Source organism: Mytilus galloprovincialis, chromosome 1 (assembly GCF_965363235.1).
Source record: "Mytilus galloprovincialis chromosome 1, xbMytGall1.hap1.1, whole genome shotgun sequence".
Lineage (NCBI taxonomy): Eukaryota > Metazoa > Mollusca > Bivalvia > Mytilida > Mytilidae > Mytilus > Mytilus galloprovincialis.
In genome coordinates, this window is record NC_134838.1 from 119,752,281 (window position 1) to 119,779,150 (window position 26,870).

The following is a 26,870-nucleotide window of genomic DNA, read 5'->3' on the forward strand; positions in this document are numbered from 1 at the left end:
TAATTCCGCTACAAGGCAGCACTCGCACCTGCAAAGTGGAAAGGGGTTAATATAAGTTGCAAAACCTTGTTTCTCAATCCACTAAAATTTTTGAGAGTGGAATAATGACTGCTTGAAGTAATGATTTCTTGACAGCGTTTCGATGGACGCATATTTTAAAATCATTGTATTTTTTTAAAGTGGTTGGATTAAACGAGAAAGTTGTTTTTTATTGATAAAATAGAAAACAGCATTTATTTTCCAAAAGACCATAAAGTTCGACAAAAAAAATAAAAATGCATTGAAACGATTGTAACAAGTATCACCTGTTTTTTTTTTTTTTTTAAATCTATAAATTTATCGTTTTGATTACAAGATATACGAAACTTACAACATGTGTTTTATTGATTTTCTTTTAAATGTTAACATGCAAAACTATTGATGTAAAATGCTACTTAATACTTTTATTTTTAAAAGATACAATAACCCGAATCACACGAAAATCTACATTTGTTACGTCAAAGTGAAAAGAAATGTGTTCCTATAGTATCTGTCTCTGAACACAGTCTAGTCTAAGTCCAGACCTGAAAAGGAGCAATATGAACATATTTGGCAAGTTACCACCTTCTTCGTCGACCACATATATACTATTGAGTATTTCAGTTGTTCTACCCGTCATTGAAAAACGTGTTCTTTTGAGACTGAGAACCATTAAACATGATACTTAGAATGTATTGATTACCGCGTTTACCCTAACATAAAAAGTCATATTTTGTTTAAGATGACTTGTCTATCATGCATTTGATCATTGTTTATGATTATATTTTAAATAAACTAAACAGACAAATGATGCATATGATAAAAGTAATTCGAGAAGTCATTAAACTGGTATTATTTCAGTATGCTGGTGTTCATATACAACAATAATTAAACCGTTAAAACCTATACTTTGAGATTTTTATAACTGACTGGCAGATTAACTGTTCTAACTAGAGAGTCTATGAGGAGTCTTTCGAGATAAAGAAACTGGCGTCTTGCAAACTTTATCATACAGCTACAGATGGTGATTTTGTATATACACTTGGTAGAATTCATTGCATATAGAGATTTGTCCAACTAGTTTATCATCAACTCTGTAATCAGCACTCCTGACCTTTCATGGACATTTTCTATAGATTTGTTTTTTACCGTCAAAATGATGAAGTCATTCAAAGATTATTTATTTGTTTCACGTATTGCCTGAGACAAATTTGGCACAATTTTTTTTTCAATGCTTCTACTTGAAAAGTAGTTTGATTCGAGTAACATGCGATGATGAATTTTGTGAAGACGAAATACGCGTCTAATATATTATTTGTGAAGACGAAATAAGCGTCTAATTTGTTATAAGCCTTTGATCTTTCATGAATTTTTATTTCTATTATTTGATTTAATTGTTATTTGAGGAATTAATCAAATGAAGATGTTGTTAGACCGGGATCGAAAAACAACAGTTATTAAAGCTTTTATGTTTTACTTTTATCTCGTTGAAATATAAATCAAACGTATTCTACTGTCTAAATGGATTATTATTTCAGGGTTTCACCTAACGTATGTGTTGTAGGACAAATTATCTAAAAGCTATTAACTGTTCAAATCGTCTGTTGTTCTTGGATTTTTCAGGGGAGTGGGTTGGGGGAGTGGCATCTATTGCATGTGCAAAAAGGGAAAACTGGGATTCAGCTATGTAATCACCATGTTCTATGAAATATGAACATTTTTCTAAACAGGATAACCAGTCTACAATAAGGATTTAGGAATAGAGAAATTCATTTGACAGGTCAATAATTTGGTTGTTCTATAATTAGATAAGTGTAAAGCAATATAATATTTCCAACTTAACGTAAAACACAGTTCGAGTGCACAATCCTATCATAATTGTATTAGTTCAAATATATCTTCAAATTATCGACATCACTGATGACAAAAAATTGTTTTAAACAGCTTTTCAAGTTTATTAAAAGGATAATTATAGTTCTATATTATTTGATTCGAAACTTGGCTTTCAATTGTCTTTAAAAGTACAAGACTTACTAGTAATAAAAGTACAAGACTTACTAGTAATAAAAGTACAAGACTTACTAGTAATAAAAGTACAAGACTTACTAGTAACACACACGCACACGGGTTTCAGATATAAAGGATTAGGTTATCTGTTGTTCTCACATAGGCTTCTGGATGGTTGCAATGTTACTGACTGATAATCTTCACAAGGAACAAATGAGAACCATAAAGATATCAGTCGGCCAACTGACACTCGAAAGATTTTGTTGCTTGATAATTGGATTGAGCTGTGATAGTGATTTAGCAACAACTGTAAAACAAAAGAACCATGCAAAGAAGAAAAAACAATGGTTGAAATAAAATTTGGCAAAACCTTTCGGAATTTCGGGTCGTCAATGCTCGCCACTGGTGAGCCTTTTGTGGGAGTTTTTTTTCATATACAGATGTCACACTCTTATTAGTGCACTCAAAAGTTCATTTACTTGTTATGTAAAATTAGAAAAATAAAGACATTTTATTAACTTTAATACAGTCAATTAAAAGTCTAAGTTTGATTTTAGTAAATACATAATGTTATAATATGCCACTTCTTTAACGACAAAGTTTTTCGAAGACTTATCGTATGTCGGCAGTGTCGTATGTTTCTCATGATGAGTCTGTTGTATTTCACGACGACTTTTACGAGACGGGATTATTGTAGGTGAAAGCAGAAAAATCTTGTGGTGTTGAATAATTCCATGTTGTACTTGAGGGATTATATCCGGCAGGTTCATTAGAAAAGTTTGTTGTCTGTTGCCCGGATGTTTGTGTTGGGTAGGCTCCATTTGATGGCATATACTTGTTTGCTGGTGCTATAAAGATAACAAGTTTAAATTAGTAACTATAAAATGTGACTGAATCACGTTAGGAACTTTGTTGATTTTATTTTGGTCAGTATTTGTCAGATTTATAACAATTAAGGGTAAACTTAGTCCCCACGTTATTATACTTGAGAGATGTCAATTGTTGGAAATTTCTGTCCTTAAATGATTTCTTTATTTCATTGTCTCTGGTCATGGGTAGTCCGAGATTACTCTGACGTCCAACGACTGTTTTGCAAGACAAGCGAGATTCTAATGCAACAACGTTTGTAACGTTCATTTTGATTGGATAACGTCACTTTCTTACATGGCATCAATTGACAATTGATGCTATGGGACGTACGCGCAAGCGCAGACGGCATATGACAGATTTTAAATACATGTTTTAACGTTGTTTTCTGTCAGTTTCATTAGAATGGAGATAACAATATTGTATTTTAAGCTCCGACGGCATCAATTTGGGATTTGATGGTCGCAAATACCCGTTTACTGTCTCCGCTAACGCGTCGCCAGTAAACTTAATTTGCGACCATCAAATCCCCAATTGATGCCGTCGGAGCCTAAAATACGATACAGTTATCTCCTAATTACTCTGACGTCCAACGGCTGTTTTGCCAGACAAGCTGGGCTGTTTTGCCAGACAAGCTGGGTCTTGTCTGGCAAAACAGCCGTTGGACGTCAGAGTAATCTCGGACTAGGCCATGGGTTGTTGTCTAGATGACACATACCAGGTATTACTACTTCAATTCGTTTTATATTTTATTACAGAAAATTATGACAATAAAATCCATCCATCATATACATACAGAAAAATAATATGACTATATTCACCTTATAACAATAATCTCAAAACAAGGGTTATAGAAACCTAATTTAGAGAACTACATTATAAACGGCCTAACTTGAATACGATCTCTGAGAATCGCTTCTTTCAAGATCAAGTCCTCAAAACTAAATTGTGGCATTTACATATTAAAAAGCTATATCTGTCCTCAATTATTACTACAAGCAAACGTTAGTTGAAAATTCAATATGATCGATTGATTGTTGTTTATTTAACGTCCAGTGGCAAATGTCGGATCCGTGATCAGGACAATCAATACAATAAATGAATCATTCAATAAGGGATACATCAGTATGATTGGCGGCAAGAAATCCCTCAAAGAGTTGCTACAAGAACTCTAACTTACAGAGAGCGTGATCGACTATCTACAGGATGCTTCGTATACAACCACCACATTCTTGCCGGCTGCGAATATTAACATACAGCATAGCCAAACGGCAACTTTTTTTTGGGGTTTTAATATAGATCGGAAGAAGATCAAAGGATGACTCTATTTCTATATCGCCATGTTAGTCCTTGGGGTTTAATGAAGTCTGCTTTTAAGGATCGATTAATGGAGGGCTTCTTTCAATGGCAAATTTCACTTGAAATGCAGTTTGTTTAACCTATGATTTATATTGTCAACCACAACGGTCTAATAAAATTTAAAACTAATATACATGTAGTCTTTAAAAGAAATTATTTGTACAGATTTTAGGTAAGCCAGCTTGATATTATGGATGTTGGTTTGTGAGATAGGGAGGGGTGAACACATTTCTTTCACTTAAACTATTCAGTTGAGTTTCATGGAGAACATAGATCGTGAAGTGTAGGAGATTTCATAGCTTTACATAGCAGTGGTTTGACTATTATATGGTAAATGCCTAACTATTCTACGTCACGTCTATTCTTTTATGGTTAATTATCACAGTGTCTCAATTGCAATCATACATATATCAGCATTTTGGTAAAGCTTTGGAAAACAGTATGCTGTGTAAGTGGTTGGCTCTACTATGTTATGTCACCTACTTGATCTATCGGTATACAGAGTACGATCAAACACCCAAATACCTTACCTGTATGTTCTATCGGCATATAGAGTACGACCATATGGCTAAATACCGTACCTGTTTCTCGTTGCATTGAAGACCTGTTGGTGACCTTCTGCTGTTGTCTGCTCTATGGTCGGGTTGTTGTCTCTTTGGCACATTCCCCATTTTCATTCTCAATTGTATATAGCGTACGATCATATGGCTCAATACCGTACCTGTATGTTCTATCGGAATACAGAGTATGATCAAAGTATGATCAAACACCCAAATACCTCGCCTGTATCTTCTATCGGAATACAGAGTACCATCGTATGGCCAAATACAAAATGTACCTTACCTGTATGTTCTATCGGAATACAGAGTAAGATCAAACACTCAAATACCTTACCTGTATGTTTTATCGGAAAAAAGAGTACAATTATATAACCAAATGCCTTACCTGTATGTTCTTTCGAACTACAGAGCACGATCAGACGCCCAAATACCTTACCTTTATGTTCTTTCGGAATACAGATTACGATCGTATGGCCAAATATAAAATGTACCTTACCTGTATTTTTTATCGGCATAAAGAGTACGATCGTATGGCCAAATACAAAATGTACCTTACCTGTATGTTCTATCGGAAAACAGAGTACGATCAGACGCCCTAATACCTTACCTGTATGTTCTATCGGCATATAGAGTACGATCAGACGCCCTAATACCTTACCTGTATGTTCTATCTAAATACAGAATACGATCGTATGGCCAAATACAAATTGTACCTTACCTGTATGATCTATCGGAATACAGAATACAATTATATGAACAAATACCTTACCTGTATGTTCTTTCGAAATACAGAGTATGATCAAAGTATGATCAAACATCCAAATACCTTACCTGTATGTTCTAATCTATCGGAATACAGAGTACCATCGTATGGCAAAATGCAAAATGTACCTTACCTGTATGTTCTATCGGAATACAGAGAAAGATCAAACACTCAAATACCTTACCTGTCTGTTTTATCGGCATATAGAGTACGATCAAACACTCAAGTTTCTTACCAGTATATGATCTATTGGTATAGAGGGTACAATCATATGGCCAAATACCGTACCCGTATGTTCTTTCGGAATACAGAGAACGATCATAAGCCCTTACCTGCTCCTGTATTGTATGTTCGTCCATTAGATCTGGATCTCCGAGTTAATCCGTAGATAGCAAGTATGTTCTTTCGGAATACAGAGAACGATCATAAGCCCTTACCTGCTCCTGTATTGTATGTTCGTCCATTAGATCTGGATCTCCGAGTTAATCCGTAGATAGCAAGTATGTTCTTTCGGAATACAGAGAACGATCATAAGCCCTTACCTGCTCCTGTATTGTATGTTCGTCCATTAGATCTGGATCTCCGAGTTAATCCGTAGATAGCAAGTATGTTCTTTCGGAATACAGAGAACGATCATAAGCCCTTACCTGCTCCTGTATTGTATGTTCGTCCATTAGATCTGGATCTCCGAGTTAATCCGTAGATAGCAAGTATGTTCTTTCGGAATACAGAGAACGATCATAAGCCCTTACCTGCTCCTGCATTGTATGTTCGTTTATTAGATCTGGATCTCTGAGTTAATCCGTAGATAGCAAGTATGTTCTTTCGGAATACAGAGAACGATCATAAGCCCTTACCTGCTCCTGTATTGTATGTTCGTCCATTAGATCTGGATCTCCGAGTTAATCCGTAGATAGCAAGTATGTTCTTTCGGAATACAGAGAACGATCATAAGCCCTTACCTGCTCCTGTATTGTATGTTCGTCCATTAGATCTGGATCTCCGAGTTAATCCGTAGATAGCAAGTATGTTCTTTCGGAATACAGAGAACGATCATAAGCCCTTACCTGCTCCTGTATTGTATGTTCGTCCATTAGATCTGGATCTCCGAGTTAATCCGTAGATAGCAAGTATGTTCTTTCGGAATACAGAGAACGATCATAAGCCCTTACCTGCTCCTGTATTGTATGTTTATTTATTAGATCTGGATCTCCGAGTTAATCCGTAGATAGCAAGTATGTTCTTTCGGAATACAGAGAACGATCATAAGCCCTTACCTGCTCCTGTATTGTATGTTCGTCCATTAGATCTGGATCTCCGATTTAATCCGTAGATAGCAAGTATGTTCTTTCTGAATACAGAGAACGATCATAAGCCCTTACCTGCTCCTGTATTGTATGTTCGTCCATTAGATCTGGATCTCCGATTTAATCCGTAGATAGCAAGTTTACATAGAACAACGATGACAATCACTGCCAGGATGAACACAGAAGCCAATATGACGAATATGTACCATTTAGTTTCTGCATGTATAAATGTAATTAAAATGAGTTAATTTAAAAAAAAAAAAGAAACAAAAAAAATATGTAAACTTTGAATGTATTCAGTCTTACATCGATGATACTTAAGGATGACCTATAGATTCATATATAATCTACGCAAGGTACTACATGTAGTAAAACTTTATGAGTACATGGATTTGAACAACCAATACATTACTTTGCAACAAATAATAGGATCAAGTTAAAAGACAATTTTCATATATTAATGGAAAAAACAACAAAGAACGAAAACAAAGCAACAACAAAACACCCACGAAGACTGCAATACACACAACCAAAAATGTGCTTTATAGACTTCACAAAAATCGAGGGTGAACTTATGTAGTTTGATACGCGGATTTATTTCTCTTACTCGATTTATGACTTTTGAACCGCTGTTTACTATTGTAATCAGTAGCAGTTATGGGTCATAAAAGTATAAATTTGTTTATAAGTCGTATTGCTGATTCATTAACGACAATCTTTACTTCGATTAATTACCGATGTATGTGAAAATCCATGACACCTAAATGTATTTTCTATCCCAGGATGATATCATATGTCAAAACTTTTGTTTCTCATTATAAATTTCCTTATAAATCTACTGAATAAAGCTTTTCTGGTGGTTAACGGAGAAGTTGTATGTACGTCATACTGATTTAGATGACCGTTTTATATGGAATATTGAATATGCACCTTGTCTTATATAACCACATGTCGTGCCCCTTTTCTTGTTAATGATAATACTGAATTCTACTTATCAATTAATCGAGTAATGCAAGGGGTGCCACTAGTGGGCAGAATTGATGCTGGTACTTCGGAAGTTCCACAGCACTTGATTTTTACCCTGGATAATATAAGTTCGTGGTAATTAATTTATATGTGTTTACTATATATAAATAAGGAGATGTGATATGATTGCGAAATTTTAATTTAAATGTATATAAGTAATTATTAGTGTTTTGTGGACTGTTGTTTGTCTGTACGTCATTCTGGCTCTTTGATCATGGTGTTGTCTATCCTTCTCCGACTTCTGCTTGTTTCTTTTTTTAATATAGCTTTAAAAAAAATCGAGACTCTCTTTCCGAATTGAGCGCTTCTATCCCATAGTTATCTACGCACAATGTTTATTTTTGTGAATGCCGAATTGAAACGTTACCTTCAACCTCGATCAGCTTTATTCTAAGCTTGATGGTGACGTTCTGTCTATTGTAAGATAGAGATTGTAACTTTAAAAACATTGTTTCTTTTTCTTTTACACAGTAGTCGTCTTCATCTGGACGATTTGTACAGGTATATCTCTGTAAAACAAATGGATGACATATAATTGACTGTTTGTACAGGTATATCTCTGTAAAACAAATGGATGACATATAATTGACTGTTTGTACAGGTATATCTCTATAAAACAAATGGATGACATATAATTGACTGTTTGTACAGGTATATCTCTATAAAACAAATAGATGAAATATAATTGACTGTTTGTACAGGTATATCTCTATAAAACAAATGGATGAAATATAATTGACTGTGTGTACAGGTATATCTCTGTAAAACAAATGGATGAAATATAATTGACTGTTTGTACAGGTATATCTCTATAAAGCAAATGGATGAAATATAATTGACTGTTTGTACAGGTATATCTCTGTAAAACAAATGGATGAAATATAATTGACTGTGTGTACAGGTATATCTCTATAAAAAATGAATGAAATATAATTGACTGTTTGTACAGGTATATCTCTATACAGCAAATGGATGAAATATAAATGACTGTTTGTACAGGTATATATCTGTAAAACAAATGGATGACATATAATTGACTGTTTGTACAGGTATAACTCTATAAAGCAAATGGATGAAATATAATTGACTGTTTTAACAGGTATATCTCTGTAAAACAAATGGATGAAATATAATTGACTGTTTGTACAGGTATATCTCTATAAAGCAAATGGATGAAATATAATTGACTGTTTGTATAGGTATATCTCTGTAAAACAAATGGATGAAATATAATTGACTGTTTGTACAGGTATATCTCTGTAAAACAAATAGATGAAATATAATTGACTGTTTGTACAGGTATATCTCTGTAAGACAAATGGATGAAATATAATTGACTGTTTGTACAGGTATATCTCTGTAAAACAAATGAATGAAATATAATTGACTGTTTGTACAGGTATATCTCTGTAAAACAAATGGATGAAATATAATTGACTGTTTGTACAGGTATATTTCTATAAATCAAATGGATGAAATATAATTGACTGTGTGTACAGGTATATCTCTATAAAACAAATGAATGAAATATAATTGACTGTGTGTACAGGTATATCTCTGTAAAACAAATGGATGAACTATAATTGACTGTGTGTACAGGTATATCTCTGTAAAACAAATGGATGAAATATAATTGACAGTTTTTACAGGTATATCTCTGTAAAACAAATGGATGAAATATAATTGACTGTTTGTACAGGTATATCTCTATAAATCAAATGGATAAAATATAATTGACTGTTTGTACAGGTATATCTCTGTAAAACAAATGGATGAAATATAATTGACAGTTTTTACAGGTATATCTCTGTAAAACAAATGGATGAAATATAATTGACTGTTTGTACAGGTATATCTCTATAAATCAAATGGATAATATATAATTGACTGTTTGTACAGGTATATCTCTGTAAAACAAATGGATGAAATATAATTGACTGTGTGTACAGGTATATCTCTGTAAAACAAATGGATGAAATATAATTGACAGTTTTTACAGGTATATCTCTGTAAAACAAATGGATGAAATATAATTGACGATTTGTACAGGTATATCTCTGTAAAACAAATAGATGACATATTATTGACTGTGTGTACAGGTATATCTCTATAAAACAAATTGAGGAAATATAATTGACTGTTTGTACAGGTATATCTATATAAAACAAATGGATGAAATATAATTGACTGTTTGTACAGGTATATCTCTGTAAAACAAATGGATGAAATATAATTGACTGTTTGTACAGGTATATCTCTGTAAAACAAATGGATGAAATATAATATATCTGGACGACTTGTACAGGTATATCTCTGTAAAACAAATGGATGAAATATAATATATATGGACGATTTGTACAGGTATATCTCTGTAAGACAAATGAATGAAATATAATATATCTGGACGATTAGCACAGGTATATCTCTATAAAACAGATGGATGAAATATAATATATCTGGACTGTTTGTACAGGTATATCTCTGTAAAACAAATGGATGAAATATAATATATCTGAACGATTTGTACAGGTATATCTCTGTAAAACAAATGGATGAAATATAATATATCTGGACGATTTGTACAGGTATATCTCTGTAAAACAAATGGATGAAATATAATATATCTGAACGATTTGTACAGGTATATCTCTGTAAAACAAATGGATGAAATATAATATATCTGGACGATTTGTACAGGTATATCTCTGTAAAACAAATGGATGAAATATAATATATCTGGACGATTTGTACAGGTATATCTCTGTAAAACAAATGGATGAAATATAATTGACAGTTTGTACAGGTATATCTCTGTAAAACAAATGGATGAAATACAATTGACTGTTTGTACAGGTATATCTCTGTAAGACAAATGGATGAAATATAATATATCTGGACGATTTGTACAGGTTTATCTCTGTAAAACAGATGGTGGAAATATAATATATCTGGACGATTTGTACAGTTATGTCTCTGTAAAACAGATGGAGGAAATATAATTGACTGTTTGTACAGGTGTATCTCTGTAAAACAGATAATTTATTGCGAGACGTTTATTTCCAAATTTTCAGCGGTTGGCAAAATTATTACGATTGACATACTTGGGTAGGATTGCTAAGGATGATTCCAACAACAAATGTAGGGATGTTATACACCATTGTAAAGATAAATCAATTTAGATTTACGATATAACAAGTTTCAGTGGGGTTGACAGCCTAGAAAGCGGCATATAACAGAATATCGTCACCGCCTGACATTTTTCTGAAATGCAAGTTAAGTACCTTGTGTTATATTAAGGTATATACTAGGATTTTTTTTCTGAGACAAGTGCCTGTGCCTCCCTCCATGAAAAAGAGACAATACATAGGAACTATTGATTGATTATTTTGCGCGGACATCATGGTATCTACTATTCTATTTTCTACAATGTGAATTACTATTGAAAGTATAGAGAATTCTTATCCATTTACTTGTTTCAACTGATATTTTTTTTTAAGATTGAACAATCAAATGTAATATACACTTAAACCTGCCATTATAAATCAACCTCTTGACTATAAGTACCTTCTCTGGTGTCCTACTATCGTTTTTTATGTAGTATTGTAACTCGACAGCACAGTCCGGGTCGTCGTGATTCAGAGATGTAATACATAGCGTAGAATTATGCTTGAACTGGAAGGTATCGCAAGCGCTGGATAAGCTTCCACCTTCATACAAAACATAAATCTCGTCTTCGGGATTCACCGTTATTACTACCGAACAATTTTGGCCAAAGGTGTCTGTAACATAAAATTTTAAGTGATTAAACCTTGAAATCATTCTTAAACAAAAAAATAGACAAATAACAGTATGATACAAAAATAAGACGATGTGGTATGATTGCCAAAAATCCAATTATCCACCAGCGATAATGACGAAGATGTTAGAAACTATAATAGTTCACCATACGGTCAACATCAAGCCAAACTTATACCGTATAGTTAGCTATACAAGGCACGGGAATGGCAAAGTGTGAAATAATTCAAACGAGAAAACAGTAGAAAAACAATAAAAAAAAAAGATGATGCGTAACGATCAACTAACTACAATAAACAAAATAGGCTTCTGACTAAGGAGAGGCACAAACAGAACGTGGCGGGTTAAAACTTGTTATCCAGCGCTAAAAATACTAAATGTTTCGACATGGTTGGCATTGTTATATGTTAACAGAGGGTAAGCATTCAAGTTTGCTTTAAGTTAAAGTGAACCCCTTTTGTTTAGCCACTTATCGAGATCAAAAAGGCGACATATGATGTTCATATGCCAGGAACCTCACCAATGGGTAATAGACATGAGAAGATGTGGTATGAGTGACAATAGACCACGCTCAATCCTAGTCACAATGTGTAAAAGTAAACAATTATAGGTCAAAGTGCGGCCTTTAACATAGAGCTTTGGCTCACACAGAACAGCAAGCTGTTAAACCGTAAATAAAAATATACATGTATTGAATTGAGCAATTGCTGGTTTTTGATGAAAATAGTATACATTTAGAACTTGTTGAGCAATATCTTGATAGGGAATAGTATTATATGTGTAGCATTTATCATTCCAGAGAAATCATAAATTTAAAAGGTGTGACATATGTTTATAAACGTAATATTTTGAATTGAAAGTTTATGTGACTGTCATACAAGTGAGAGGTATAGCTAGCTATAAAACCAGGTTTAAATCACCATTTTCTACATAAGGTAATGCCTGTACCAAGTAAGGAATATGACAGTTGTTTTTCATTCGTTTGATGTGTTTGGTCTTTTGATTTGGCCATTTGATAAGGGACTTTCAAATTTAAATTTTCAATATTTTTGTTATTTTACTTATGATGTACATAAAATGCCACAAGTTGGTATGTTATCGAAAATGTGATATAAGGGTTTATTTGCAATTAATTAAAGACATGTAAACCATCAAAGTATTGATTCACATCGGTAACATGTACATCTTTGTTTGGACTTACAAACTGTCTGCTCTGAAGCTTGGTGTAGTGGTACAATGCTGAAGATCATCCATATGACAAGAGTCTTCATTTCTGCAGTAAAAAGCAACAATATATATGGAATAAGAGATTGGCGTGTTAGATTTATGGGAAAAATAGCTTTCATGTGCGTCAAAAACAGTTTTCATTTGCGTCAAAATAGAAACCTTTTTATTTAAATATTATCCGCTTCATTGGTTAGTTGATTGGCTGATTGCAAACAGAAGTGGTATGTATAGAATATCGGGTTTTCTACACATTGATATCGTAAAATATCAGCCGCGAGCCATAATCTGAACCTATTAAAAAAAAAGCTTCACATTGTGTCGAGCGGCTGATCTCTATCTATACGAAGAAATCCGATTATCTGTTAATCGTTCTATTGCTGGTCGTATTCTCCTCAATAAGACAGTTTAACGCCTGACGTTAATTGATGAAATAATATTCTCAAATTGCCCTTTTAAAAAAATAAATAACATATATTGTATGACTATGAAGTTGCTCTTTTCACATTGACTAAAAATGCTTCTTTGTTAAAACGTTTTATTCCCTGCATGTTAATATTGATAGCGAAATCAACATTTGATTTGTTGAGACTATCCCACGTGATGTCGAACAAAACTTCATATTCCCCTCTGAGTAGCATATTCCTGTCTGAACTTCCATGCGAGACGTTACGCGCGGTTAATTTTTTTTTTCAGATATAGTATAGCAATTTCGTTTTAAAAATTATTTGAGACCTAAAATCAAAACAAACAGAATAATGATTAAATTATGATCGGTACTGATTTTCATTGTAAATGTCGTGTTTAGTTATTCAAAACTAGCGGATAAGAAATGAAGTTTTCGCAGTTGCCTATTTTTTAGTGACCAGGGATTAACCAACGAGTCAGAGAGTTCATTATGTATTTTATTATCTATGTCATCATGGGCCATCGTGACTACCTTAGGTACCGCACTAGCACTGTCTTGTTCTCGGCTAACTTTCAATTGGATGACATGGGAGCTAACTTGCGTCTACGTTTCAATAAACCAAATACCATTTGAGACTCGTTGCTTTATGCGTTTGTTGCGTATAGTGACTGATCTCTGATATAATTACTATCACTTAAGCCTGATAATAGAGTTTTTGTCTCATTTTCATGTAGATAGGTGTTTTAGGATAATCTCATCAATGAAGTGTCCATTCATTCTATTGTAAATTCCTTTGAAGACACTGATAGGTGATTAGAAATCAGTAATAATTATAACGGCAATCATCCTTATCACACACATCTTCAAATAAAGGTCGGTCATTTAAAGACGTATCAACCGTATCATATACGTTGACGTATCCGCATCTGCAGATATACCAAAAACATTATGTGATCCCGAGCTTTAATTTTATGTACTTTCAATAATGCAAATGGGCGACTGATTAATTTCTAATGCAGAAATTTACAAAACAATTAGGAAATAACGAGTTTTTGTGGAATATGTAACCCGACTTTAAAAGATATTCCGGATAGTTGGAACAATTTACAGGCATGATAGGAGTGAATACGGTAAAATTGTTTGTTTGCGTATGAACTTGTGCTCACGTATATTTAGAACCAAATAGTTATTTTACAAATAGAATGATACTCAGTACTTTTCTATTACCTTTTATGATAAAATCGCAAATGAACAATATTCAAAGTTACTTACATGTATATAAGACTAAGTAGTAAATTTGATTTTTTTCTGTGTTTATTCATGTAAGATCGTGAAATATTTTGTTAACTAGATTAATAAAGGATTGGGTACGATATTCGTGTACCTGCCCTACATTGGCTTCTTTTTAAGGGCATGTAAAAGTAGTTGATAGAATTCCTTATTTTGTCCAAGTCCAAGTCCGATGAACAGTTTACCCGGAGGTGAATACAACGGTACTCTAGCTCTAGTGTTGTGAGTAGATGTCGTGTTGTGATTTGTTTTACAGATATGTTAAGTTAATTTTGAACAAGATGCAAAAACAATTTTCGTGAGCATGTAGAAAAATGTACGTTCACTTACGGTTTGATCATGAATTATATTCCACATACACACAATTTTTCAAAGAAAATACTTCTATGGAAAAGTAACAATTCTAATAATCTCAGGAGCGAATATAAAACACTTCCATCACAGGGGGCTATAACTCCGCGCCTTTTGTTTAATATATTATATTCATGAAAATGATAAATCATGAGAGGTTACTTTAAGATTTGTAGCAGCTTTTAATCGCTCATAAATGATTATTTACCAAAATTTAAGCAAATTTTAGATTTGTTCTTTCGATTTGAGATCCAAATAATACCAATTCAAATATAAGGTAAAAGTCCGAATCAGTCTTTTACCACTCTGTGTTTTTGTGAGATGTATTTCTATTTGTAACCATATGACGAGTTAAGCCTTTTTCAACTAATTTTTCTATTCGTTCTTGTGTTGTACTGTTACACCACTGTCCCAGGTTAAGGAGAGGGTAAAGATCCCGCTAACATGTTAAACCCCGCCACATTCTGTATGTATGTGCCTGTGTAAGCCAGGAGCCTGTAATTCAGTGGTTGTCATTTGTTGATGTGTTACATGTTTTTTTTTCCGTTCCTTTTTTGGTAAATAAATTAGGACGTTAATTTTTTCATTTGAATTGTTTTACATTTTTATTTCGGGGCCTTTTATAGCTGACTATGCGGTATCATTCTAGCCAAAATATGAATAAACCTCAAACTAATTGCAACAGAATGTTCTTCTAGTTTTCCAAGCTGGCTTAGGTGTACTGTTGAACATAAAAAAAATCGAGAATGTTTGGATGAAGGGAAATTGTTAATTTTGGGTGAAAACCTTGATTTTTTTTGAAAAATCGCTGAAAACTGGTAATTTGCCGTGACTCAAAAACAAAAATAGCAACTTGCATAATTTTTAATGAAGTCAATAGATCTTATTACAGTAATGATTTATTTAAACGTTCATGAACTGCAAAGATCAGGAAATTGAAAATTTTGGGTGAAAACCTTGGATTTTGATGAAAAATCGCCGAAAACTGGAAATTTGCCGTGACTAAAAAACAAAAATAGCAACGGACACAATTTTTAAGAAAGTCATTAGATCTTATTATAGTTATGATTTATGTAAACGTTGATGAACTGCAAAGATCATGAAATTGAAAATTTTGGGTGAAAACCTTGGATTTTGATGAAAAATCGACGAAAACTGGAAATTTGATGCGACTAAAAACCGAAAATAGCAACGTACATAATTTTTAATCAAGTCAATAGATCTTATAACAATAATAAAGAAATATAAACTATGATGATTTTTAAGTATAGGAAGTGATAATTTTGGGTGAAAATGTAAGTATTTTTTATAAAAACTGGGAATTTATGTTTTCTTAATAAAAATCAAATTATATCATGAGTCTTCAAATTAATTTTATATATATGTGAAGTGTTTAGATGGATCAAATAATGACCAATTCGTAAAATCAATAGATCATATAACAACAATAAAAAACGATTGACCGGTATTATACTTTTTTTAAAACCAAAATATTTACTTTATATGATAACAAAACCATGCAATTGTTTTACCGAAACCCCTTAATTATGCTTATTATGGTTTTGCGTATTCTACATTTATAAATCTTTAGAAGTTGATTGTCACTTAATCGTCAATGTCAACTGTTTTGTTCGAATTTGTACAACCAGTTCCTTTACATTCGCCACAAGCTACTGAACATTCAAGTCCGTTTTTTCTACAAGTACATCTTTTAGTGTCACAGTTTGTCTTACAATTGCATCGAATAATGTTCAGCAATTTAGAGGGAGCTGCGTCCATTGTACACTTAACCGGAACAAGGTTTCCATTAGCGACTTTCCAACCCCATTCACACGGATTTAGATTGTCCTTGTTCATCCACATTTTCATTTGAAGATAAGCTCTCTGGCTATGAAATGAAGCCGCATTTGATGTTGGCGGCAAAGTATGAATTTGAACGCATATTTTGTTTGTCAATACTCTTGCAGCAAACTTCCTGTAGCGAAGAACATTCAGTCCTTCACACGGAGCACCATTATATAAAGAAGAAATAATGTTTTCACCAGCAGAAATAACATCATCATTTGCGTTAGCATTGCAAAGTAACTGTGCCTGAGTCTTAAGAAAGTCATGTTCTCCAAATTTCTTTAGGGTCGCTGCCTTACTGACACCGAACATTCTTGAAGTTGTGTCACAACCACTGATAGCATGAATCAAAGGTAAAAATGTACATAGTTCCTCACCAAGCAGCAATTTGGTCTTCAAAATATCCCATATTTTAATACGTGTGTTAACTTTTGACACATTGCCGGATTTGAATATTAGCGAATTTGATGTAACGTCCGCATGATGAAGGAGGAGTACCAAAAGATCAGTGTCCTCTCCAAGCAACACAGTTGCTTTTGTTTTCGCTGATTCGATGGCAGTAAGGGCAATCAAAACATCAGCATCAGCATCTGCGTGTTTAGTTTTGATTCCCTTTTCTACCATCTTTGCACTCAAGAGATTAATAAAGTTCTGCTTATTCTCAATATTTGCTAAAAATATTTCTTTTTTAGATTTGAAAGGAGTTCTATCTGTGAATGAAACTTTTGTGCCTATGATTCCTTTGGTGCGCCGCTGATGAGTGGCATCTTTAGTATCTGGACCCGAAGCATATCCATCAAATACAACTATAGCTTTACTGTATTTCCGTTCTACGCTGTCAATGTACCTTTGACAAATTTCACCGAAAGAAAGTCCGCTTTGCCAGTGTATACGATGGAGAAGAGAGCCGCCATCAATAACATACTGAGTTTCGTCGTTTTCGCTCATTTCAAATGCGCAACAGTCGCCCTTTCCCCAAATAGCATCTGCAAGACTAGACTTTTGCGCTGTTCGCATGAGACCATTTGGATCAAACATTGAGCTGGGATAACTACAGAGTTTATAGGTGAATATTACGGACTGATCTTCATATATGCCATTTGATGCAGCAAGAAAGCGCTGGAAGAGAAGCTGTGAATCAACAATAATGACATCATCATCAACTTTGATAGCCGATTTTGCACTTAAGATAGTGGCCTGTTCTTTCCTTTTAAATGAAAATTCATCTATTTTTTTTCCGTCCATGGACTTCAGTATTTTAATGCCTAATTCCTTCGAATTATCAACATTGACAATCTTGTCCGCCGAGACCCCTGTTTCTATGTTTCGCAAACTCGTTTCCTCTACAAAAGGACTTCTGCTAATAATAAACGATAAAAATGTTTTCAAATCTTGACAGTCTCTAGATCTCCTTGACTCCCCACCTTCTTTATGTTGGTCACTTGTTCCATAATTGACTCCAGTAAACTCTTGCAAAGCATTGTTCATTTCCGCGCAGTCTGGTATAGATAAAATCCATTGGGCTCGCTGACCCTCTGACATACCTCTTCCTCGAGTCATACCGCCTGTCGTCTTTAAGCTTCTCATTAAAACCTGTTCTATGACCAAATCAGAAGAAAGACCTGCCCAAAATTTATCACTCCTCCTTATAACATGATGGCCTGATTGTAGAAAAGCTAATACTTCGGGATGGGTTGTTTTCAAGTTCTCCATTTGTTGTAAGTATACCCGTGATGATTTGACATACAGATTGTGTCCCGAAGCTGCAAGATACGGAAGCATGTCCTTGACTGTTTGTAAATGTAGTTTTCAGTTACCAAGCCTTTCAGCTTTGATGAATCTACGGAGAATATCTATCATATCCATATATTGGAACCATAGTTGTGAAGTACGATAACTTTTGTGTGACTCCCGAAAGTTATCTATCCTAGATTTAATTTGATCTATTAAAACATCGTCGCAAGCTTTTTCGACAGATATGTCTCCTTTCAGTAGTTCATCCAACATCGCATCTGCTTCATGCAATTCATCCGAAAGATCATCAGCGTTAATATCGGTACTGTGGGTATTTATGTAATTTGCTGGATTTATATCATTGGTACCAGTCTCATTTTCGATTTCATCTGGAAGTGGTATGCCGTATATGTGTGACAAGATTATTGACGTGAGAGCTGTATCTATCAAAAAATGTGCCCTTACTGCTCGTGCAATTGCCTTTCCACTAGTCATATGAGTTACTGCATTTGGTGCATACACTGTTTCAAGTAGCTCAGTGATTCCGGATCCTTCCATCAAGTGACCAATGCCGCCTACAAAACTCATTTCTAAATGAAAGCCTCCATGTCTCAAGATAACTGACTTTAAAGGACTGTTCAATGGTTCATCTTTAATTATGTTCATTGCCTTCCAATAGAGGGGTTGATCAAATGTCAAAATAGGTACACAATGTTGAGCCTTTGCGTGCTTGCCTATGAAGTTAAGTGTTGAATTTATACATGTGAGATCACTAGGATTCATGTCTATCATTGGCAAAAAAACAACAGATGATCTTCCTGGGTAGTCACCGTCCATCACTTTGTGCATAATTGCGGACCAACTGGGTCGGTTGCATGTCAAAGGCCAGCATACTTTTGACAGAAGGTCTAACTTCCACGTTGTATCGATCATATTTGGCTCATAATTCATGGTTGCGAACTCTGCCTGTAATGATTGTTTAGATTGCATTTTATAATATTCTATGTTTATTTTTGCTAGGTCAGAGACTTCCTTTAGTGTGGGAGACAGCCTAGGGACAGCTTTGTCAAGTCTGAATCCTGGAGTGACAGCTGCAATCATGCCCATACCATGAAATGTTCCATGACCATCTAAAGTTCTCAGATTATGGTCTACGTTATAATCAGCTATGTACTGAACGAAAGTGCCATTCCCAAACTGTGTGTTGGTTCTGTCATGAGCAGCAGCAGCAGCATTAAGTTCAAATCGTTGAACCTCTGTGTAGGAAGAAGCAAAACCAAGAGTGTTCAAAGTGTCCAATAAAAATCTTGATCCAAAGTGATGGTGCATTTGTACACTGAGGGCAATTTGTAGCGGTGCAATAAGTGTTCTTGGTCGGGAAGCCTGAATAATAGCTTGACCAATAGATGCAACTTTAACAGAAGAGTCGTTTTGACTAAATAATGCACGTAGTAATGTTTGTAACGAATCTGGGACAAATGTAATGTTTTGCTCTGAGTTTATATCAACAGAAGACGGATACACAGCTTTTGAATCTTTAAGACTCATAATATCAGCCTTTATTAACTTAGCTGCTGTTTCTATCATCGATAGTTTTTCCTCTTCTAGACTCTTAGATGATGGTCTTCTGTAAAATTCGTTCAGTATAGATGATGCTGTTCTCCTGAATGTGACTATATTCGGCTTTCCGTTTACTTCCGTGATGATGATATCGGATCCAAAATAAGTTTGCAGTCTCTTTTTCATGTGCACCACACTATACGCCTTATCTCCACAAATGTCTTCCATAGCCTGAACAAGATCGCTTACGGATGCAAGTTCGTCTTGTGTTTCTTCCAATTGTCTAACTATTTGCAGGAAAGCTTTCTCTGAAGAATCTTCTTTTGGTCGTCCTGGTGTCGTTCGTTTGACCTCTTTGTTTGCTTGCTTCGAGACGGGGATTTGCTTACCAGTTCTAAAATTAACACTACATGTTTGGTGGTATATTGCGTCTGCCGCGTGCAAATCTGATGGTGCAATGTTGAGCCTCCTCAAAACGATTTCGGACCATTCATCATTTCTTTCTTTGCAGATGTTTCTAAGGGTGTTAGAAAAATCTGTTGTCCTGACAGGAAACACGTCGATTCCCCTTTTGTTCTCTGAAAATTTTGCAAAACATCCACAAAATAAACAGTTCTTCTGGAACTCAAAATCAGGAGTAGAAGATCGTAAGTCACGAGTTGGCTCGGTTATCGATACATCCTTTTCTCGCATGTCCTTCTTGATTGAGTTAGCATTAATGTAATCACGTCGACATTTCTGATGAACTTTTTGTCCTGGAGTTGTGACGATTGTATCATTTCTGGTTTGGCTGGTCCTATTAACCGTGTTACATCCTTTTTCTCTTAGTTGTGTTATTTCTTCACCATTTGTTAGAGACACCCGACAAAAAACACAAACATCCATCATTACCTAAAAAAAAAAGAAGATCAAACTGTTAAGATGAGATTCAATGATTTTGATTTTGCTTTCATTTTATTTTTATCATATAAGATTTGTTTTAAATACAATATTAAAAAAGATATATGTTGACTTATAACCAATACATTATTCTGATGTAGTATCTGTTCTCAATTGAATTGTATAATGATATTTTTGTTGAATATTAATTTCCCTTTTTTAGTTGATTAATAAATATTCATTTTTTATCATTTGATTTTTTTTTAAGTTGTCTCATCTCCTGTCCACCCTATATTTTTTTTTATTTCATCCTAGCCCCCATACTAACATGAAAAAATAAAGTGTAGCTCCATAACACGATTTGTCTGCATCAATTTTGTATTTAATTATCGGTACAACTTCATTTTTCCATGAATTAAATTTAGTTCGATTGTAACTTTTTTGGCACTATCGGCGTTCCATAGTTTTTTTTTCCGTCAGCAACTCCTGGCAATAAGAATAAAATTTCCTTTTTACGGGACTATTTAATGTATGTAATGTTTATACTGTAGTCCAAATATAGAAAACAGAGCTGTTTTGTATGTGATTTCTGGTTTAGAAACCTCGGCAAACCGAAATGACCTCATTTCTGCCGTGTACTACATTTTGACGTTTCCCGTGTATCTACGCCTTTTAAAAACATCCAAAATACCTTGCATGGTAGCGTTATCTCTTAAGAATGTTAAATACGTATAAAACTTTTATATATAAGTTTTATATTAACTTACCAGAATGAAAAGGATGGAACCTAGATGCGTCGTCTGCAGTTGACCATTACGAGTTGTCTCCCATATCGTCATTCTTAATCTACGGGCGCCATATCTTTCCATAATATTTGAAGTAAAATCCAGTTTTTTTTTAGGGCTAAAATTGACGACTTTCCCCTATTTCGATTTTTCTCGATTTTTGATATGTTTCTTATACGTTATATTTCTCACGAATTACACAAAAAACATTTCTGTTGCAATTAGTTTGAGGTATAACCATAGAATGACTGGACTATATGGGCTTTGTTCATTGTTAAATCCCGTACGGTGACCAATAGTTGTTAATTTCTGTATCACTTTGGTCTCTTGTGGAGAGTAGTCTCATTTGCAATCATATCACTCCTCTTTTTTTTATATTCACAACCTATCACGTATTTTAGCTTATTTTGTTCCTGAACTTATGCATTTTCGGCTTGAAGTATCAATTTTAAAAGATCGAATTTGATATTTGAACGTATTCATCTTATCAAACTTCAATAATTGTATAATAAATGAATTAAATGTCTCATGGTCAAGTTAGATTCAAGATCTCGAAGTTTTTTTCTATATAAAGACAGTGATATGTGGTATGATTGCCAATGAAACATCTACATGTACTCATTAGAGTCAAAATAATTTAGAAATAAGCAAATATAGATCACAAGATGGCCTTCAACAATGAGTAAGCTTGGTAAGAAAAGTCTAAGTTTTTTTTCCATTTGTTTATTCTTATGTACATTTCCCATGTGTAATGCAGCTTTCTCTGACATTGTCTATTATAGTTATATAAGAGTTCGTCTCCATAATACGGATCAGGTATCCATTAATATCTATTTGTATGTTGTCATGGTGCGTTTTTATCTTTAATTTCAAAAGAAAACACATGAATTAATCCTAGCTATTTTGTCATCATGTAATTCATGAAATTAAATAAGAATGATAATTTTTATACTTATTTAGTAAACAAACTAACCGAAAATGGGACCTATTTTCTTACAATGTATCTTTATGACGATTTGTCAAGATAAACAGTAATTGCATTTTTGTTAAAATAAAACAAACATAAGGAAATGTGCAGTTTTCTAGTTTTTTTATGCAATCTGAACGCATGTCAGCAAATTCCGCAAATGAGACTCTTTGCTCGTGATACATTGAAAGAAGCAGGGAGGAATTTTTACATGTGTTGTCAATTGTGTTTTGTTGTCTCCATTTGGAGTGGTGCGTTCATTCATCTGTGATCAACATTGATTACAATCAGCTGTCACTCATTGGACGATACTTCTGAGATGTTCGGATTTTCATAATTCATTTTTATTGTGAAATTTCAAATTATGAATAAAAACTTAATCATAATTTGGTAATCAATTAAAGCTTACCATAGACGATGGGTTATTAAGTTAACCGAAAGATGTTGTATTCATTCAGTTTGCTCCCAAAACATTTCGTCCGAGCGTACGTGTTGATATAAATGTTTGCTTGATCTCTCATAATCATTTTCCATGTTCAATGGACCGTGAAATTGGATAAAAAATATAATTAGGCATTAAAATTAGAAAGATAATATCATAGGGAACATTTGTACTAAGTTTCAAGTTGATTGGACTTCAACTTCATCAAAAACTACCTTGACCAAAAACTTTAACCTGAAACATGCACTTTCATTTTCTATGTTCAGTGGACCGTGAAATTGGGGTCAAAAGTTTAATTTGGCTTTAAAATTAGAAAGATCATATCATAAGGAACATGTGTACTAAGTTTCAAGTTGATTGGACTTCAACTTCATCAAAAACTACCTTGACCAAAAACTTTAACCTGAAGCGGGACAGACGGACGAACGAACGAACAGACGAACGAACGAACAGACGGACGGACGAACGAACGAACGAACGAACGGACGCACAGACCAGAAAACATAATGCCCCTCTACTATCGTAGGTGGGGCATAAAAACAATGATTACTATATGCGATTGTATTATTTACAATTTAAAGAACATTAAATATTGATGCCAAAGTTAGTTTTTATCGCTTAATTGTATTCTTGCATGTATGCGTAGGGTGACATTTACTTCCACACGGTACCATAGCTATTCATTGGTCCTGGGTTATTCCGATGTTTCTAAGGTTTTTTTTAAAAGTTCTAGATCTCCAATATCGTAACATGACTGAAGTACATCAGATCACCAGACAACTTTAAAAACTAGAGTCCTTGCTGGTGATGTCATTTATTAAAAAACAAAACTAAAACAAGTATAAGTATAAAAATTCTGAACATTGCACTGCACTTTGAGTTTCAAAAGTAAGCAAATTATTAGACTCTTTATCCTGTCGACTTTTACGTCAGTCTATAGTAAAACAGTTCATTATGGTGACTTGAATAACACTGGTATCACTCAGATTACAATTCTACCTTGACAGGTAAGTTTGTATTTAGCCTATAAAATACTTATTTAGCCTTGAGAATTGAAAGGTCAGTTTCCCATTCATACAATAGAGGTTGATAAATTTGGCTTCATGCCATTTACCTTGTCAAAAATTAAGGTCACTTTATTGTTATTGTGATATTGTTAAAGTACAAAAGAACCCTATATTCTGACCAATACTCAAAACTTTATACATCTTGATTTAATTGTTAAAAATCTGTTAATGTTGAATTTTAGGGGTTATTTTAGGCCTTTTAATTGCATATTTCTTTACATGGTAGTTTTTTTTTCAGATATACAAAAAACTATCTGCTTGACTGTTATAGAAATAGACTATGTTTGCAGGGTCTTGTTTTTTGTTTACACCAAATCTGACAGATTATTATTAAGTTGCAAAATATTTTAAATGAGAGCTGAATTTTTTTCTATCTTTAAATGTGCATTGAACAATGTTGAAGGTTAAAATAATCATAATGTGAACAAGAATGAAGAAAACATCTTGGTCCCAAAAAAACCCATCATCAACCAGGATATAATATTCCAAATTTTAATTTATTATACTAATATCAGTTAAAATCTCAAGCCACTATTTTGCATGTTTACAATGTAGGTCATGTCCCAACAGAAAATCAATGAATTTGACAGTACAATGTACTCTTAGCACAAACACATAAGGTCACTGTGAAATAGACATCTAGGGCAAGAAACAGTCAGTTATACCAAAACCAGTTTGACTAGATGTCTACTTTAAAACCAGTTTGACTAGATGTGTCCTATATTTTGACAATGTCACCGTTCATTTGCGCTCACAATCTGCCTTCGAAAGAAGCATAAAAGTGGTGTTTTTCTGTTGAATTAATAGGAGAAATAAAGGTAATATCGAAATAAAAAAAGAAATTTATTACAGAAATCGTTCAAATTTTACAATAATTTAGTTTAAGTACAGCATATATAAAAATTGTATTAAAAAATATAGGTCACCGACGAGTTAAAAGAGATATTTCAATGTTAAAGCCAAAAAAATGGCATTTTTCCACCAAAGGGAGATAATTTGGAACTTTTTCAATGATATTTACATTTTAAAAGTCATCTGTGGCCAACACGAATTTATTGTTTTGAATGTTTTTTGTATCATATGATAAAGTAACAACTACAAAAGGTAATAAATAAAATTTGTAATGAAAAACAAATGTTTAATTTTTTTCTGAAATTTTTATACCCTCGAGCCTCCTTAATAGCCTTAAAAATAACTCTCATTCTGTAAAGCAAATTCTCATGAAAATGATTTTACAATATAGTCTTTCTGTTACAAGATTATTTATCAATTATGCACATTGATCATTATATTATCGGTATTGCATTACAGGTTACCTAAGTTTCCTTTTTATTTTGCACATTTATTCTTTATACTTTTGCACCGCATTATTCTCTATTCTTTATTTTGTTGTTCATTTTCTCTATTCTCTATTTTTTGTTGCTATTACATTTATTCTCTATTCTGTAAACCCCATTCTGACCCTTATAGGTAAACTTCTATTGCATGAATGGGATAAACTGACCTTTCAATTCTCAAGGCTAAATAAGTATTTTATAGGCTAAATACAAACTTACCTGTCAAGGTAGAATTGTAATCTGAGTGATACCGGTGTTATTTAAGTCACCATAAGATATTTTTGGAAGATGTCTTCCCAGGTCGACATTTTTGTCATTCACTCGTAATAATATATCAGTAATGAAAAAAATTGTGTTTTAATACTACAGTTTTCATTTGTGATGAAATTTACCATGTGAAACTGCTTATTACATTTTGTTAATCTTGTTATTATTAAATTTTAATAGATCTATAATAAAAAGACCTTTGATAGTGTCTTTTTAATAACGTGACCACTAGAAGGGTCATATGAAGATTTTTTTTTAAGTATTATAAAAGCAAACCTGTTAATTACCCCGACCATACGCGTACGGTCCGACCATACGTGTCACAGAGAAACATATTAATTTAGAAATTAAACCGTGGTAAATCTTAAAAGGGTTATTTTAAAATGAATAAAATGGCCGAAGTATTGGTGACCATTGGTGTCCACCTTGATAATTAAAATATAATAGTTTAAACATGATTATTGATTTGACAGTTGTTATTTCTCTTTTTACAACTAAATGATTATTGAATATTGCCTCATTTCATTTCTTACCTTTGAAGTTAACTGTGTCCTCTTCAAATTTTGTATTTAAAATATACACATATTACGAAATATATTATTGTTTTCGTTCTTGATAATGAACTCGTACCGGGAACAATATGCTTGACCTCTTTTATACATATTCTCCATTATGAATTTCAATAAAATTGAATATCCTGGTTAACAATGAAACACAAGACAATGCCAATGCTTTGCACTGGTCAACACAAAATACACATGTACATGAATGGAACAATATATTTTATAGGTTTTATTTGGAATTGATGAAAATCTCAAAAAACAATTTACTAAAACTCTCATTTTAGTTTTATTTTAATTTATAATCCATTTATAGTGTTGGATGTTTATATGAATTATACGGAAGCGTATTAGCGCCACACATTTTTTTTTTTATTTTTCTTCCTATGTTTGCGTTATAACGCAAACCTTTGCGATATAACGCAAACCTTTGCGATATAACGCAAACCTC

General features: G+C 33.4%; 1 protein-coding gene across 4 annotated transcripts; it reads right to left on the minus strand.

Annotated features, from left to right (window-relative positions):
- Window positions 1-2,530: 2,530 nt before the first annotated feature.
- Window positions 2,531-26,706, minus strand: LOC143054919 (uncharacterized). Of its 4 annotated transcripts, none has more exons than XM_076228026.1 (6): window positions 26,393-26,706; window positions 12,904-12,975; window positions 11,472-11,686; window positions 8,275-8,416; window positions 6,957-7,097; window positions 2,531-2,873 (listed from the first exon to the last, which is right to left on the minus strand). In XM_076228026.1, the coding sequence occupies exons 2-6, from the start codon at window positions 12,971-12,973 to the stop codon at window positions 2,701-2,703; spliced, it is 741 nt and encodes a 246-aa protein (XP_076084141.1). In that variant the 5' UTR covers window positions 12,974-12,975; window positions 26,393-26,706; the 3' UTR covers window positions 2,531-2,700. The 4 variants fall into 4 exon arrangements, with proteins under 4 accessions (XP_076084141.1, XP_076084155.1, XP_076084150.1 ...); XM_076228040.1 differs by lacking the exon at window positions 26,393-26,706 and adding an exon at window positions 23,156-23,730; XM_076228035.1 differs by lacking the exon at window positions 26,393-26,706 and adding an exon at window positions 14,956-15,097.
- Window positions 26,707-26,870: the final 164 nt, after the last annotated feature.

Coding starts and splice junctions, on each gene's coding strand:
- LOC143054919 (XM_076228018.1), bottom strand. CDS start 14,750: ATGCCCTTAAAAAGAAGCCAATGTAGGGCAG. Junction 8,417..11,471: donor ATAGTAGGACACCAGAGAAG/GTACTTATAGTC, acceptor TTTGTTTTACAG/AGATATACCTGTACAAATCG. Junction 7,098..8,274: donor AAAGCTGATCGAGGTTGAAG/GTAACGTTTCAA, acceptor TTATACATGCAG/AAACTAAATGGTACATATTC.